The sequence below is a fragment of the Uranotaenia lowii genome, chromosome 3 (assembly GCF_029784155.1).
Source record: "Uranotaenia lowii strain MFRU-FL chromosome 3, ASM2978415v1, whole genome shotgun sequence".
Lineage (NCBI taxonomy): Eukaryota > Metazoa > Arthropoda > Insecta > Diptera > Culicidae > Uranotaenia > Uranotaenia lowii.
The window spans coordinates 245,314,658-245,333,121 of record NC_073693.1 but is presented as its reverse complement, the minus strand read 5'-3'; the positions used below and the strand labels follow the sequence as shown (position 1 = coordinate 245,333,121).

General features: G+C 42.2%; 2 protein-coding genes across 7 annotated transcripts in view; one reads left to right on the top strand and one right to left on the bottom strand.

The window, feature by feature from the left end:
• LOC129755886 (homeobox protein goosecoid-like) overlaps positions 1-18,464 on the bottom strand; it is a 370,053-nt gene that overhangs the window by 209,664 nt on the left and 141,925 nt on the right. The gene's annotated exons all lie outside the window — the stretch shown is intronic.
• LOC129755879 (uncharacterized) lies at positions 4,116-11,541 on the top strand. 6 transcript variants are annotated; one of them, XR_008739350.1, is made up of 3 exons: positions 4,116-11,078; positions 11,144-11,213; positions 11,272-11,541. XR_008739350.1 is itself a non-coding variant. In XM_055752571.1 (3 exons), exon 3 carries the CDS (start codon positions 4,776-4,778, stop codon positions 10,902-10,904), a length of 6,129 nt encoding a protein of 2,042 aa, XP_055608546.1. In that variant the 5' UTR covers positions 4,116-4,270; positions 4,336-4,405; positions 4,464-4,775; the 3' UTR covers positions 10,905-11,541. The 6 variants fall into 6 exon arrangements, 2 of the variants coding, with proteins under 2 accessions (XP_055608546.1, XP_055608545.1); XR_008739349.1 differs by having other exon boundaries at positions 11,139-11,213; XM_055752571.1 differs by having other exon boundaries at positions 4,116-4,270; positions 4,336-4,405; positions 4,464-11,541.

The following is an 18,464-nucleotide window of genomic DNA, read 5'->3' as shown; positions in this document are numbered from 1 at the left end:
AAAAACAAGAAAAAAATATTTTTGTGTAGAAATTCCTACAAGCGCTCTTCATGTTTTGTTATAAACACATCGAAATTAATGTACAAGGTTTTTGAGAAGTAGGCTTTGCTGCGGTGATGACGGGTGTGTTTTTCTCAGCAGCAAAATAAAAATAGAGAAAATTTTCGAAAATTACCGTTAAAAGTGAAGTGAATCGAATTGTGTGGACCTGAATTTTCCGGATTGGATAACGCACCTGCATTGATATGGAATATGCCCGGAAGAGCTTTCCGGAGAAGCTTGATTCAAAATCATGGCAGATTCGACAGCAGTTAATCGCTTACAAGTTTCCTCTGGATGTATCCCAGTCCCATTTGGCGCAGTGATGGTCGTTTTATGGTGAGATCTGTCCATTTAATTTAGGTTCATTCCGAAGAAGTGTTGAATACTTTTGTAAGTTTAAACTACATCATTTTTCCTTATTCATCAATCCTATCTGCCAAGTAGGATTTTCCAATAAAACGAATAACCATTCCCTTTCCTGTCTGAAACAGCATCTTTATATGTAGGGTCGTATGAGTTCTCTGCACCTGAAAAGTTCATTTAGCTGTTCAGACTATCCCTATATGATTACATTGACTTGCCACGGTGTGCATTGTGGTACCACACTGATTCTCAATAACAACACTTGAAATGAGTATTGAATCCAGGTAAAGAGGGTGATACGGTCAAAATTTGGTCAAGGGAAAACGCGTGTAAATCTGTGAAATCGTTTATTTAAAAAATCAGGTTAAATTTCTTTTTCAAGTTTAATTAGTATAAAATTCAGGAAAAACATTCAGTTAGGCTTCCGCTTTTCCAAATCCGAATTGCCGGGCCTTACGCTTAACCCCTGCCATCAGATTTTGTACACCTTCTTCGCCGCAGAAAGCCAGTTTGCCTTGAATTGCTGCTCGCCCTTAGCAGTTTTTTTTTATCTTCTTTAGGTTCTGCTTGACAATAGCCCAGTATTTCTCAATTGGGCGGAGCTCTGGCGTGTTAGGAGGATTCTTGTCCTTGGGAACCATTTGCACGTTGTTAGCGGCGTACCACTCCATTGCCTTTTCACCGTAATGGCAAGATGCCAAATCCGGCCAAAACAGTACGAAACAACCGTGTTTCTTCAGGAAAGGCAGCAGACGTTTATTCAAACACTCTTTCACGTAAAATTCTTGGTTGACAGTCCCGGAAGCTATGAAAATGCTGCTTTTCAATCCATAGGTACAGATGGCTTGCCAAACCAGATATTTCTTCGCGAACTTTAACAGTTTCATGTGCTTGAAAATATCTGCTACCTTTCCCCTTCCTTTTGCCGTAAAAAAATGCCTGTCCCGGAAGCTGCTTGTAGTCGGCTTTGACGTAGGTTTCGTCGTCCATTACCACGCAGTCAAATTTCGTCAGCATCGTCGTATACAGCCTCTGGGATCGCGCTTTGGCCGTCGTATTTTGTTTATCATCGCGATTTGGAGTCACTACCTTCTTGTAAGTCGATAGCCCGGCTCGTTTTTTGGCTCGAGGCACGGTTGTACACACCAAAAAATTATGAAAATTATAGGAGACAGAAACGCTTAAAGCTTTAATTTAATTTGATTTATTTTGGAAATGATCTAATTTTACATCTTTTCACATCTATAACTCACGTGCGTTGCAATACATCAGGGCATGAACGTGAAAATTAAATCTCAAACTCAAATTTTCACCTTAAACGATGTAAAATTATGTGCGTTTGAACGCATTCTTAGAGTCATAGCCAGTGTTCCGAATATCACTCAATTCTCATGAGAGACACTGAAACGTGTTCAACAGCGAAAGCAAAACCTAAATTGTCGGTTGGTTTATCTCCCAGTGGGGCAAAGATTGTGTTCGACAGCGCTGCTCCGAGAATCAAAGAAATAAAATTTGAAAGAGAGACGTTTCTTCTCCAGTTGGAATTCTCAACTGAGTGAGGAGCTACCTGATTTTCAGTTTCTTTTTTCAGTCAATAACTTTTCTTGCTCAATCACTCACTCACTCACTCGTTTACTGATCGATGATCGAATGCTGTCTGCCTGATACATCTTGCTTTGTTGTTGCTGTTGTTGGGGAGGATTAAAATAGTCATTCAAACACGCAGGCAGTACGTATGAACATATGTTTCTGCCGCTTTGCCAGAAAGTACGCAGGCAGTATGAACCGATGCAAGGCCGCATTGATTGAGTTTGAGTGAGTGAGTGAGTGGATTTTCGAATTGGATCTTGTATCAGTCAGTGTCTCAATCACTTCTGATACAACAGGTAGTGAGCTTGGGAGATCGACTTAGATGCGAGTCTGCTCTCGCTTTTGAATCTTGTTTACATTGACTTCGCATTGTCGCTCTGCCGATTCTCTAGGGAACAACAGGCAGCAGCAATCGGCTTTGAATGTTTCCAACTAGAAACCTATCATGAGCGTTTCTTCCGAGTGATTTTCGGAAGACTGGTCATAGCTATAAGCGTGTAAAAATTGATGTACTAGAAGAAGTAAACAAAACAAGCAGTCGGATTCGGAAATCGAACAAGTTTTTCTGCAGTTAGAGTATCAGAAAGTACGGAATCGCCGTGTACAAAAACCGTTGACCGTTCAATGCTGGTGCTGGAATCTAAAGTTGGTGGGCAGCCGGACCTATTGGTCCAGCCGGTACTGGTAAAACAAAATCTTTCTGATCGTTCGTATTGGTGTTTGATTGATATGAAATTTTCCATTTTCAGGCAATGGAAATTGCGGCGGTCGGCGTTTCGCAGCAGCTTTCAGTCGTCCAGGGCATTCAATTCTCAACAAGAAACCCAGAGTATGTATCTCGGTCGAGCTTTTGCAAGTGGTTCCAATGTTCCAGAAAATTTGGAAAAGAATCTTTTCGAAAGCTTTCTATTACTTTTCCGAAGCGTCAATTAATACCTGATGTGATGCTGTTCAGTCAAGGTTTCTGTACGGCTGAAAATGTTCCGTCCTTGGAACGATTTTTCAGGTTAAGTGACCAACAATTCGGTTGTGATTTCTGATGGTGATGTTTATCATGAAGAATAAACATCAGCGGATTAAAGAGAAAGAGGAAAAACAACATCGTGCAGTTCAAAATATTGACGGAATCGTCGTCGTGAAAATATTCCTGAACGCTGAATAATGTGATTCTAATAATATCCTTGAATCTTGGAATTTTCATCAAGCTTCAACCAAAAAACTTAATTTTACTTGAAGGAAGAGAAAAGCTTAGAAAATTTGAGCTCTAATCAGACGTTCAAAGGTAATTAAAATACATCAAGCTCATTTTTTTTTGTTAATCAATTTAGTTGGTCGCTTCCATACGTCTGACGTTTTACTATTTATGAATCAATTGTTTACGGAAATTACGGTTTTTCTGTACCGTTTCTTTAGACCAGAAATTGTAGTGTTAGGAGTTTCTCTACGATTCGTTTTATTATAAATACAAGTATTAATACGCACACAGTTGTCAAGCTAATGTTATGTATTTAAACGAGTATGAAATGACACACACACACACACACACACACACTGCACCGAAATCAACAGGTAAATAATCTGAAATGATGAATTTTCAATATTCTAATAAAACCACCTTCAACTAATTTTCTATCAGAATACCGTTTATGTATTGCTACATCTTAGATGACAATTCCAAACTATTACTCTCACGAGAGGTTTGAATAACGTTAAAGAGCATTTACATACGTTTCGAAACAAACTGATGATTCCCTTAAATCATTAATTCATTTTCATTACTTCATATACAAGATCGTTGTAGAAATAGCGTTGCTTTGTGTTAAATTTTGGATGCATAAGTTTTCGAAGACATATGTATATTATAGGAAAGCAAACATGAATAAATTTCTATGGACATAATTTTTAGTTAAGTTTCGCGGTTTGTGAAAATACTTGTTATTCAAGGTTATTTTACTTTCAAATTTTTAGAATCGTACGTATCGCCGTATAACTCCAATAATTTGAAACTAAAATACCATCGAATAACCAGTTTTTTAGCAGCCTTCAAATTTACCAAAGTCTATGTGTCACGACGGTGCAGAGTGACGCACCTCCCCAATAACAACAACCTTCTCACTCACCATCGATACTTGCTGTCAACTGACAGCGAAAAGTAACACCAGGGTTTTATGGATCACCTTGGTCCGTTCGAAAAGCGCGAAAACGACAAAAACAAACAACATCACGTTTCGTGTAGGGAAAGTAAATCGAATAGCTAGTGAGAGTAGAAGTGAAGGTAAAATTAAAACTATTTAGCGCAAAAGTGGAACATTTAACATTAAATTACTTAATCTAGATTAGACTACCACGATTAGTACGGTCGATTGAAACATTGCACGAACAAATTAAAAAGTGACTGTTAATTTAGCAGGTAACTTGAGTGCCAAAACGTACACTGAATCCTAACCTAATATGTACAATTTCTACAGTCGTAAACAGTACGGATCGTTGCTACTTGCGAGGACAGGCACAGGTACAGTTGAAGGACACTAAACGTAAGTGGAAAACATTACTATAAACACAAAAACGAATGTTTAAGATACCCGAACACGAATGTACACACAAGTTAAAAATCACTTAGCCTAATTGGGGTTTCATTTGTCTTCTTCAAAGGGATTTAATAACACATCTACCAGATAATAAAGATTGTTATCGAACCGGAATTTTACTTCTTCTGTCTGTCGTTCGCTTGCGCAACATTTTATTAAATCCGTTTACGATCGGGGGCTTATTTTGTCGGTATGTCGAAACAGCGGGGAACTGCACCAGTGGGTGCGAATTGTGGACTATGTCAACAGCCGGATACTAGCCGTATGGTAGCGTGTGATTCCTGTGAACAGTGGTTTCACTTTGCGTGTGTTGGTGAGGATTCGAGTGTTGAGGATCGGGAGTGGATCTGCGCGAGTTGTGTTGCCGCAGCTAATCAACCTCCGGCTGGCACGTCGACACCCAAAAACAACAACAACGCCGGTGCAATACCAAGGTCGGGGAATAATTTACCAACGGATCCGAGACTGGAAGAACTTCTGCAGCAGCAGGTGTCCAAGCAGCTAGCGGCTATGCAGGCGCAGTTTGACCGGATGTTAAAAGAAAAGGAAGAACAACAGGCAAAGGAGCTCAACGATCAACGGGAAAGATACGAGCAAAGGCTGAAAGATACGGAGCAGCGTGTGATGGAGCAGGTAGCTGCGAGCCTGCGCGGAGGATCAGCAGCGGGCTTGGGAGCAAACCAAACGTCGCAGATTGCCAACGTTGGAGCGGCTCGAGGTGCTGTTCGGAGTGAGCAACCTGTTTTTTTATTAGAAAGTGCATCTACGGCGGGAGGTTCTGCAACCCAAAACCCGCAAGCGATCAACAGTGGAGCGACAAGCAACGTACGGTGTAATCAACCTATGGCATGGTTACCTGGTGCCGGGCCTCTAGCGAGTTCGACGACGAACCCACTGCCGCAGATTCATGCTGGCGAAGCGAGCTGCGACGCTCTTGCTCAGGAGTTGAAGCTGTTGGAGGATAAGCAGGCTATGGAGCGAAAGCATTTCGAGGAGCGGAGGCAACTGCTGCAGCGGCGAATGGCGGTGAATGTTGGTCCGACCAGTGGAGGTACCGGCCTGAATCCAGAATCGGCGGCATTTCAACCGAGTGTTGGCAGTTTCTGCGGTTCGACTGGAGGTGATGCTGGGATAAGGGCTCAAGCGACGGCGTTCTTGCCAAGTTTTGGTGGCTTACATGGTGCTGCGGGCGGAGCGACTGGAGGTGGTGCCGGAATACGGAGTCAAACGACGGCGTTCTTGCCGAGTTTTGGTGGCCCACATGGTGCTACGGGTGGTGGAGTTGGATTCAATTCCCAAGCGACAACTGTTGGAGGTGGTTTCGGGTTTACAACGTTGAACCAGAGTCAGATCTCGGCGCGGCATGTTCTGAACAAGGAGCTTCCCTGTTTCGCTGGTAATCCAGAAGAGTGGCCTCTTTTCATTGCGAGCTACGAGAGCTCCAGCAGGATCTGTGGGTTCAGCGATGAGGAGAACATGCTGCGGCTTCAGCGGTGCCTAAAAGGGAGAGCTTTGGAAGCAGTGCGATGGCGTCTGATGCATCCCCAGAATTTGCCAGGAGTGATCGAGTTGTTGAAAAACCTATTCGGGAGACCCGAAGCTATCGTCTTCTCGTTCATCAAGAAGATCCGGGAATTGCCGCCACCGAAGGAGGAGAAGCTGCAGACGCTCATAGACTTCGGCGTGGCTGTTCAAAACGTCTGTGCCACCATTACTGCATCCGGTTTGGACGACTACATGTTCGACGTGTCTCTTCTCCAGGAGTTGATTGGCAAACTTCCGACATCCTATAGCATGAGCTGGGCGTTTCATCGACAGGGATTGCCAAGGGCAACGCTCTGGGAGTTCGGCGAATGGCTGGGAATGGTTGTTCAGGCGGCGAGCACTATTACGTTGCCTTCAGTAAATGCTCCAAAAGTTGAAAGACGTGGTAGAAAGGACGATAACTTTATCAACGTGCACTCGGAGACTTGCTGCTGCATCGACGCTCCACCGATGGAATGTCCTAGTACTGCCCCAAAGTCTAGGAGTTGCATCGTGTGTCAAAAAGATTGCAGCGGTCTCGAGAAATGTCAGAAGTTCCTTGATTGGGATGTTGGATCTCGCTGGACGGTGGTTAAGGAGCAGAATTTGTGTAGGAAGTGCCTTCGAAAACACTATGGAGCCTGCCAGGTGAAGGAGCCATGCGGAAAGAATGGGTGCACGTATAAGCACAGCAGTTTGCTGCATGACGACAAGCGGTATAGTAAGCCGGCGAATCCTGCGGAAAGTTGCAACATGCATTCCAAGGCAATGCGGAGAGTCCTGTTCCGTTACGTTCCGGTGACTATCTACGGTAGGGGAAAGCAGGTCAACACCTATGCGTTTCTCGATGATGGATCGTCTGCTACCTTGATGGAGCACAGTCTGCTGAAGGAGTTGGGGTTGAAAGGCACTTCCTATCCGCTGTGCCTCGACTGGACTGGTGGTCAAAGCCGCGAAGAAAACGAATCGGTCGTACTAGCAGTGAAGATTTCCGGAATCAGCGGAGTGCCTGATGTGTTCGAGATGCCAGAGGTCCACACGGTTCGGGATCTTTCTCTTCCGAAACAGTCGGTGTCGATACCAAAGATGGTGGAGAAGTACAGCTATCTCGCAGGTTTACCGCTGCAGTCATACGAGAGTGCCTCTCCGCGAATCCTTATCGGAATGAACAACTGCCGTCTAGGAAGCTCGTTGAGGAGCATTGAAGGAGGTGAGAACGAGCCAATGGTGTCCAAGACACGACTCGGCTGGATACTGTACGGTCCCTGTTCATCGGAGCCCGGTGCGAGGAATTCTGATTATAGTGGTCACCACAGTTTCCACATCCGCCCGTGCGTCAAGGAGGACGTAAAGGAACTGAATGCAGCACTTAAGGAGTATTTTTCGATCGAGTCGCTGGGGATTGCCGGAGCGTCAAGGTCGATGCTGTCGAAGGATGAAGAGCGCGCTTTGAAGATCCTGTCCACCGAAACGCGGCTGATAGAAAACCGCTACGAGACCGGATTATTGTGGCGTTATGACCAAATAAACTTGCCGAGTAGCAGAGGAATGGCCCTGAAGCGTCTGGACTGTCTACTAAAGCGGCTGAAGCGAGACCCTGATCTAGCGGCCGCGATGTCAGCGAAAATGTCCGACTACGAGGAGAAGGGGTACATTCGACGACTTTCCGCTCAGGAAAAGGCGGAGAAACATTCGAACGACTGGTTCTTGCCGATATTTCCGGTTACGAATCCAAACAAGCCAGGAAAGATTCGCGTTGTATTCGACGCAGCAGCCAAGGTCAACGGAGTTTCCCTCAATTCGTATCTGCTTACGGGTCCCGATCAGCTAACGTCCCTGTTATCAGTCCTCTTCAAGTTCCGGGAGTTCAGCGTTGCCGTCGTTGGAGACATTCGAGAAATGTTTTTCCAGGTCGCCATGAAGAAGCAAGACCAGCGAAGCCAGATGATTCTGTGGACCAGTGGAAATGAGAGCGGAGATCCCGAGGTGTATGTAGTGACGGTGATGACCTTTGGGGCGGCATGTTCTCCAAGCAGTGCACACTACGTGAAGAATCGAAACGCTGACCGATTCGAGGAGCAGTACCCTAGGGCGGTGCAGTGTATCAAGTACGAGCACTACGTTGATGACATGCTGACAAGCGTCGAAACCGAGGAGGAGGCGGTGAAGCTAGCTGATGAGGTAAGATGGATCCATGCGCAAGGAGGTTTCGAGATCCGAAACTGGCTTTCAAACTCCAGTTATGTCGTTAAAAGTCTGCTTGAGGAGCCAATCGTGGAGAAGAACCTTAGTGTCGGTCCGGAGATGTCAACAGAAAAGGTCCTCGGGATGTGGTGGGACACTACAACCGACACCTTCACATTCAAGTTGTCACCGAAACACGACGCGGAGCTGCTATCTGGTGCCAGGATACCTACGAAACGGGAAGTCCTCAGAACCCTGATGACAGTGTACGACCCTATGGGGCTCATCGGTAACTTCCTGATCTACCTCAAGATTCTGCTGCAGGAGATTTGGCGCTCCGGATCTGGCTGGGACGACGAGATCAACGCACGACTAACCGAAAAGTGGCTGACGTGGATCGAAACTTTGCCGAATGTCCGACAGGTCAGGATTCCTCGCTGCTACCGTACTACGACATCCGCTGAATCCAGTAACAGCATCGAACTCCACATCTTCTGTGATGCCAGCGAGAATGGAATGGCTGCCGTAGCATACTTCAGATTCGAGGAAGAAGGGAAGGTGGAGTGTGCTCTAATCGGATCGAAAACTCGTGTGGCGCCGTTGAAATTTCTCTCGATTCCTCGCCTCGAGCTGCAAGCCGCAGTAGTTGGAGCACGTCTCGCCGGCAGCATTGTGAGTTCGCATAGAATCCGGATCACACGACGCATTTTCTGGACCGATTCCCGCGACGTAGTGTGCTGGCTACGGTCTGATCATCGGCGCTATAGCCAATTTGTGGCTTTCAGGATCAGCGAACTGCTCGATACGACGGAAGTGGGAGAGTGGAGATGGCTGCCGACCAAGCAGAACGTAGCGGACGAAGGAACGAAGTGGCAAAGGTTGCCGGACTTTCAGCCGGAAAGTCGTTGGTTTCGAGGACCAGACTTCCTACGAGAACCCGAAAATTCGTGGCCTGGCGATGCTGGAGATCAAGGAACGACTATGGAAGAGATCCGTGCCAGCGTTCTACACCACCAAGGAACCAAACCACTGATCATTTCATTCGAACGTTTTTCGAAATGGAAGCGACTTTTGCGGTCCGTCGGATACCTACATCGTTACTTCATCAACTTTCAAAACACAGTCAAGAAAACCACCCTAGTAAGAGGCGCTCTGACGCAGGAGGAGTTGAAGCTAGCTGAGAACACGATCTACCGATGTGTTCAGCAGCAGGCTTACCCGGACGAAGTTCGAATTATTCGCAGCCGAGTAAAAGAAGATTCACCTTGGGAACGTACTCTACCGAAATCCAGTGCGCTGTACAAACTGAATCCAGTCATCGATGAGCACGGTGTTCTACGAATGCGAGGACGTATCGGTGCCTGTGATTGGGCAGATGAGGCTACGAAAGATCCCGTTATACTCCCGAGACAACATCATGCTACCAACCTGTTGATTGCTGATTACCATGCTACGTATCATCATCAGAACCACCAAACAGCGCTCAACGAAATCCGCCTCAAGTACAACATTCCTCGTCTCCGCTCCGAGTTTGACCGAGTCCGAAGAAACTGCCAACGGTGCAAAATCCGACAAGCGAACCCGAAACCTCCCGCGATGGGGAACCTTCCGCCCGCCCGGTTGGCAGCGTATCAGCGCCCATTCTCGTACACCGGAATCGATTACTTTGGCCCAATGTCTGTGTTAGTTGGCAGACGTACCGAAAAGCGATGGGGAGTCCTGCTCACCTGTATGACTACCAGAGGTGTGCACATCGAGATCGCGCATTCGCTGAACACAGACTCGTGCATCTTGGCGCTGCGTAATTTCATCGCGAGGAGAGGCTCGCCCTTGGAGATCCTGAGCGACCGGGGTACCAACTTCATCGGAGCCTCTAGGGAGTTATGCGAGGCATTGAAGCAGATCGACGAAGAACGTCTGAAGGTGGAGTTCGTCAGCCCGACCACCAAATGGACGTTCAACCCTCCAGCCGCTCCACATTTTGGTGGCTGCTGGGAGCGCCTGATACAGTCGGTGAAGAGAACTATGAACGACTTCGACCCCCCGCGTTTACCCTCGGACGAGATTCTTCGTTCCATGTTGATGGAGATCGAGATGATCCTGAACTCTCGACCGCTAACCGACATACCGATCGACAACGACAGTGAACCACCCCTCACACCCAATCACTTTTTGTTAGGGTCATCTAACGGTAGTAAGCCCCCGATCATTTTCGACGACAGACCGATTGTGCTGAAGCGTTCCTGGAAGATGGCACAACAGTACGCAGACACGTTCTGGAAGAGGTGGGTGAACGAGTATCTGCCCACGTTGACACGCAGGACCAAATGGTTTCAGCCCGTGAAACCCATCCAAGAAGGCGACCTAGTGATCATCATCGACGGAAATCTCCCTAGGAACTACTGGCCAAGAGGACGAGTGGTCAAAGCGATCGCAGCCCAAGACGGGCAGGTTCGTCGCGTGACAGTGCAGACATCGAAGGGGCTCTTGGAAAGACCGGCGACCAAGGTTGCTGTATTAGACGTTGGTGCAACAGGAGGTAAGCCACAGGACGACAGTGGCGTACCGAGGGGGAGTGTCACGACGGTGCAGAGTGACGCACCTCCCCAATAACAACAACCTTCTCACTCACCATCGATACTTGCTGTCAACTGACAGCGAAAAGTAACACCAGGGTTTTATGGATCACCTTGGTCCGTTCGAAAAGCGCGAAAACGACAAAAACAAACAACATCACGTTTCGTGTAGGGAAAGTAAATCGAATAGCTAGTGAGAGTAGAAGTGAAGGTAAAATTAAAACTATTTAGCGCAAAAGTGGAACATTTAACATTAAATTACTTAATCTAGATTAGACTACCACGATTAGTACGGTCGATTGAAACATTGCACGAACAAATTAAAAAGTGACTGTTAATTTAGCAGGTAACTTGAGTGCCAAAACGTACACTGAATCCTAACCTAATATGTACAATTTCTACAGTCGTAAACAGTACGGATCGTTGCTACTTGCGAGGACAGGCACAGGTACAGTTGAAGGACACTAAACGTAAGTGGAAAACATTACTATAAACACAAAAACGAATGTTTAAGATACCCGAACACGAATGTACACACAAGTTAAAAATCACTTAGCCTAATTGGGGTTTCATTTGTCTTCTTCAAAGGGATTTAATAACACATCTACCAGATAATAAAGATTGTTATCGAACCGGAATTTTACTTCTTCTGTCTGTCGTTCGCTTGCGCAACACTATGTCTATAAAAATTTATTTCTATAAAAATGAACGTCTTCGAAAGCTTATGCGACCAAAATTTCACAAAAAGCAATGTAGTTTCTACAACGATCTAATTTTATGTCAAGAAAGATGCTTTACTTTTGTGCGTCCGATTTGACATAAATTTACATCATGGACGATATAGTAATATATCGAATATGACTTTAATTTATGTCTTAGAATTTATGGCTCCAAGCGTTTCTGTTTTGCTCTAGTGTAATTTTATGTCAAAAGTGATGCTTCAATTTTGTGCATCCAATATGACATAAATTTACACCAAAATGTTAATAGTGTGTAGACAATACACCCAGCTTATTTGCGGCAGCTCGAAGAGAGAGGTTAGAGTTTCGCTTGAAACTACCGGCAACTTTCTTTGTCGTCTCAGCTGCTTCCGGTTTTCGATTTCCCCCCGACCCAGGCTGTCGACAAACGTTTCCCAAACACTTGCATTTGTAACGGTTGATTTGGCAACTTTTAGCGATTTTGCCAGCTTTGCGTGCGAGTAGCTCGGATTTTCGCTATGCGCGAGCAAAATTTTGATACGGTGTTCTTCTTCCTTGGACGGCATTTTGACAATTGCAGAGTGAATTCCAAAATCTAAATAGGAGCAACATTCTACACACACACACACCTTCAAAATGAGGGGTGTTCAGGTTTTTTAAATGGAAAATTGAAAGAAATACGTCAAGTTGATATTGACCAAATTTTGACCGATCACCCTTTACTAATGCCAATGGTTAGGGGACAGTGGGGATACTTGATCCCCTTTTCTTATTTTCACCATATCGTTTTGGAAAAATTTAGCAACTCGCACTATTTTACATTTTCTGACAGCGTGTAACTTCAAGTTTCTATGCTCCTAAAATTAGAACTATACTGAACCCGTAGATGAACTAGAAGCATTTTCGTGGGAGTAAAAAAATTGCAATAGTTTTGAAGTTAGGGGAGACTTGATCCTTTATTCAGGAAGCCCTAATCCATGGAAAAAATCAAACAAAACCCCAAGATAGAATGTTAATTGACTATTTTGGTCATGTTTGTTCTCATTTCACAATCTGTAATTGTCAGAAAAAAAAAAAATTCTATAGCTTATTCTCAACCCTTATGACATTGCATACTTACGGGCGCAATTTTTTATAAACAAGAGAAAATCAATTATTTTAGCGCTTTTCTTCAGATAATTGATGGATGAATATAAGACCCATATATTAGGGATCAATTGTACCCAAAATCAACATTTTAGAAAACTTTTTCTGAAAAAAGTTTCGAGTTTTCCATCGCTTTGAAAATATTGTATTTTGAAGTTCATTTTACAATCGAAAGATTGATGTATTTGAATAAATATTTTTGTTATAATTTTTCCATGTTAGGAGCATTTTAAAATTATGAAAAAAGATCTTCAAGACACATTTTGTGAAATTTTTCAAACAAAGTTCAATAACCCAAAAACTTATTTGGTTAAAATTTGTTGAGCTTCAACCATTGCTGTTTTGTTCCATTTGGCACATTTTCCTAGAACATTTGATCTTTGTACGACATTCCAGTTTAGAGATATAGCTAAGGAATCAAGTATCCCCAGGGATCAAGTATCCTCATTCTCCCCTAATGGGTTAGTAAACAACCTAACTAAAGCATTAGCAAACAATCTAAAATAACTCGACTTTCCTATGTTTATTCGTTTGGCAAAATTAAGGAATATTGAAAAAAAAATTAAAGGAATTTCTAGAACATTGCTTTAAATTATCAACAGTAAATTGTGTTAAATCAGTCGATCAGTCGATCATTAGTAATTACACTAGTTTAAAAAATTTAAAAAAAAACGTGAACTTCATTGACCGACCTATATTTTTAGTTTGAAATCGAGCGTTGAATCCGAAAATGAAATTTAAAAAAATCTCAGTAGAACAGTTTTTTTGTAATGCTCCAAATATGCAATTTTGGAAAATAAATACTTAGATTAAAATATCTCGGACTAGATTACAGTAACTTAAAGTCTCTTTTTTGCATATTAAAGGTGAACAAATTTGCTATCGATTATTTTCATAAAAAGCAATTGGCTAGTGGAGAAAAAAGTAATCAATGAAAAACCAGTATTTTTTGTTCCTTCCAAGCAAAATACCCCAACATACTATTCACGTTTGAGACTCAAGAAACCCCTCCCCATGGTCAGATCTTTCTGAAATTTGGCATGTTACTTTCTGGTAAGCTTATAATTAGTTGTAACTTGGAGCGAGTGAGATTTATCATGTTTCATTCTTCTTATACTATGATAAGTACTTAAATACTTAAAGTACTTAAATTTTTCAAAAATGCAAAGATTACTGTTATGGTAAAGTAACCATAACTTCATCAATTTTCAACCGATATTGATACATAACCACTTGAAATCTTTGTTTTGAATTATTATTCAAGGACAATAGAAAATCAGATTTTTTAAATGTTACCTTCGAGTCTAACACATTCGCTGGAACAAAATTTTCTCTGGAAAAATGCGTTTTTTATAATATTTTTCAATCATAAAGTCCCTAATATCAACAAATACTGTTGATGATGTGCAAAAGTAGACTTCAGATGATCGATAGCAAATTTGTTCACCTTCAATATGCAAAAAATTTTTATCCCTTTATGTGATGATGGTTTGCAGTACACAAAAGTGATGATGCACGATGTTTATGTGAGATTCTTTACGATTCTGTATGTTGGCAATTACGAATTCGACACGAAACTAATTAATGTTCAAATAAAATGCGTCTTAAGAAATTTTATGCAATTAATATAAGATTTCATTTGACATCGGTCGTACTAAATACGACTTCATCCAACACATCGTAACTAAGTCATATTACTTTTGGTGTTTACATCTTCTACGATGAGTATACGATGTGATCTAACGTAAAGTGCACACATTTACGATTCCGATTTGAGTTGCATCCATATACGAGTTTGGCGATGATTTCTTTTACGATTTCATGTTGGCTGGGAAGTGACTTCAAATTACTGCTATGCAGTCCGAGAAATTTTAATCTAAGTTCAAGTACTTTATTTATTTTTCCAAAATTGCATATTTGGAGCATAACTCAAAAACTGTTCTACTGAGATTTTTTTGAATTTCCTTTTCGAATTCAGCGCCCGATTTCACATTTAAAATGACATTCAGTTAACTATGTTCAAAATTGCTGTAAACTAGTGTTATTGATTAACTTAACAAAGAATTCATCAATTTAAAAATTCCAAAATTTAAAATTAAAATAAACGCGAGACTCCACTACTTCCGAAATATCTTTAATCGAGGAGTATGCAAAAAATTTCTAGCATTATATGAGGATTCGGGAAGTTCATAGATTCTCATTTTTCGGAAATGCTAATGTGACAAAATAAGAATGACATATGAAAAATGTAAACTAAATCCAAACAACTACATTCATATGTTCTCTGATTTCTAATGAAAGTTAGCAGTTTTTATTGAAAAATTACTGTTTAATTTATGCACCACATTTAGTGCTTTCGTTTAGTTCTTAGCTGCATAATGCATTATTTAACCCTGTATATAATCAAGGATCGGACCCTTTTTCTTTACAAAATCAAAGCAAAGACAACAATAGGGGAGAATGAGGATACTTGATCCCTGGGGATACTTGATTCCTTAGCTATATCTCGAAACTGGAATGTCTTACAAAGATCAAATGTTCTAGAAAAATGTGCCACAATGAGCAAAACAACAATGTTTGTAGTTGAAATTTTTTTAACAAAATAATTGTTTGAGTAATTGAACTTTGTTTGAAAAATTTCACAAAATGTAACTTGAAGATCTTTTTTCATCACTTTAAAATGTTCCTTACATGGGAAAATTATGAAAAAAATATTTGTTTCAATGTATCAATCGTTCGAGCGTAAAATGAACTTCATAATGCCATATTTTCAAAGCAATGGAAAACTCTCAAATTTTTTCAGAAAAAGTTTTCTAAAATGTTGATTATGGGTACAATTGATCTTAGAGTTGGGTACAATTGATCCCCCTTCCAATCGGCATATTCATCTTCTGAATTGATCGTTATGATTGCTGATTACGAAATTACTAATATTTATCCAAAAACTAATATTTATCAAACAATTGTCTGAAGAAAAGAGCAAAAATAATTAATTTTCTCTTAATTATAAAAAATAGCGCCTTTAAGTATGCAATGTTTTTAGCGTTGAGACAAAGTTATAGAATTTTCTTCTTATGTCTGCTATAAATTGTGAAATGAGAACAAACATGACCAAAATAGTCAATTAACATTCTATCTTGGCGTTTTGTTCGATTTTTATACAAGGATTAGGGCTTCCTGAATAAAAGATCAAGTCTCCTTCAACAGGGGATCAAGTCTCCCCTAGCTTCAGAAAAATCGCAATTTTTTTACTCCCACGAAAATGCTTCTAGTTCATCAACGGGTTCGAGTATCGTTCTAATTTTTGGAGCATAGAAACTTGAAGTTACAAGCTGTCAGAAAATGTCAAAGACGGCGAGCTGCTAAACTTTTCCAAAAAGATATGGTAAAAACAAGAAAAGGGGATCAAGTATCCCCACTCTCCCCTACAGAATTCAAAATTTGAAACGGCCTCAGTTTTCTGCAATGTAACACCAAAATTGTCAGAAAAAGGGTTTGAGAAACTCTGAAACAAGTTTCTATAAGCCATACCATAGCTTGGTTCAGTCCATTGCAGCTTTCTGTAGCGCTGCTAGCAAATTGAAGTAACTACGTTATCGCAGCCAACAAACGCTGAGACGACAACGCGCCGATGATCGTCTGGGATGAAGGAAATTCCTCCCCTCGTCGGCCACGAGAGGACAGCCAGGATTTTCCACTCTAATCATTATCGACTCCCACCACCGCACCAGCAGCAACAGCTCGGCTCAGGCAAGTGGCATCATCATCATCGTTTCGTTACCAACCATCATCTTTGCATTGGTGTAGCTATCCTTGCCGGACCGGGAAAAAATAAGGGAATTCGTGACGGTCCATTTAGTCTGCAGATAAGGGCCAATCAGAGCGGTTGTCGGTCGGTGTTCTCGGTGTCCTGAAGCGGAAGTTACCCAAAAAACCAACATTACACATTTTTGCATACATAACCTCTCGCGTCAACTCGGCGCCCATCATCAGCCACCATCGCCATTTAATGAGCCCACAGTTTTTCGTTATTTATTTATCCGGAAGCTGACGAGGACGGAAGCTGACAACGGCTACACAAGGAAGCACTCCGATGTCGGTGTCTTTCATTCAGTTTGTTATCATCAGTCGTACTCGGTCCGGTTGACGCGCTGCACATACTTTCCAGATATCAGTTAGGATCTGGTAGCTCGATCTCGGAACAAGCTACAGCACCAAAATATAACTTTCCGGTGTCGACTAGCAAGTGGCCTTTTTGTCAGAGAAAAGGTCTGAAACTTTGTGTTGGAATTTTCTCCTTCCATAAATGTGTGCTGTCCCATATTGTGGAGTGATTTCACCCAAAGGTTCCAGATTATTGTGTCGTCTCTAGGCCATAGACCGGACTCACTTGGCTGGGTGGTGAATTGTGTCTGAGTACGTGTAAAGAACGCACTGAACCGTTGCTGAATGCCGAGGATTAAGTTTCGTGTTGTGTTGATTCTCCCCAAAGTGATTTGGTGCGGTATGAAGATTTGAATGAGACCAAAGTGTTGTGTCCCCGCAGTTAGTTGAGGGACCAATATCATTATTATACGGCCACATATTTCGCAAGCCCTGGTTCTCTTTAAAGCAAAAGCCCATCAGCCGGAACCCAGGGTGGCTTTCGATTTAACTGGCTTCCTATGCTAATTTACGGTCCTTCAAGCTAGGCCACGTGATATCTCACAAAACCCAAGAGGTTCAGCGACTCATATTCTCGTCTCGCATAGGGTAATGATTCCATTTGGCATCGACCGAACCTGTAGTGCTTTAATGTTGAGTGCTGTTGGGAGTAGCAGATTATTGGGCACCTAGCTGCATTCCGTCCCCGGATGTGTTGCTGTGAAGTGCACTTGTCCCTTTTCGGTCCACAGAATTTGCCATTCCTGGAAATACCGGCGTAACATATCCAACATAGCCTCTGTGATACTACTAACAACAACGAAAATCCCTCGAACGAAGAGATTTTGGGAATTTTCGGCAAGTGCAGCGTGACGACCTGTGAGTGAGGATATCCGGCTAAAGGCGTGATGACGAATCGTTCCCATAAATTGAATTGATTAAGTGATTGTGGTGGACTACTTTCTGGCTCGTGTGTGTATTTGGGAAATGGGAAATTTGGCTTGCCGAAAGTGAACCTTGTTGAGTTTTCCAATTATTCGGATACCAATTTTCTTTCGTGATTACTGCGGAGCAGAACGGATTAATTGGATTACACTCTCTTGGCTGGGTTCAGGTAAATAACTTTACAAATAACATTTCAAATAAAAGTATAAGTTCGGAAAGGAGAAGAAAACACTTCTGATCACGTTAACGTTTGATCTAAAAATAATTTTTTGGCCAGTTTTCATATGAGACACATATGAGAATAAACTATAGTACGAAAACAGGTCCTGTCAGTAACACTATTCGAATTGTTCAGGCGGCATGTATACTTTTAGGCGTTTAAGTATCATGTCACGGTAATCAATAATGATGTGATCGATCATATTATGTATGTATCCTATGTATGAATGTTTGAGCCACCAGTGGCTGAAAGGTCATAATGATGCGATCGATCATAGAGTGATAAATACGAAGAGAAGCAAAGAAACAGAAGAAGCAAGCTAAAAAATCGAGGAAGATACAAGAATCATTATGCTATTAGTTTTTACCCTTTTTAGATTGTGTTTTGTTTATTGTTACGTACGTCTATAATTTCACTTTGTGCATTGTATTTGTACATTATT

Bases quoted from the DNA above. Each gene is read 5' to 3' on its own strand.
- LOC129755879 (XM_055752571.1), top strand. From the start codon at position 4,776: ATGTCGAAACAGCGGGGAACTGCACCAGTGGGTGCGAATTGTGGACTA.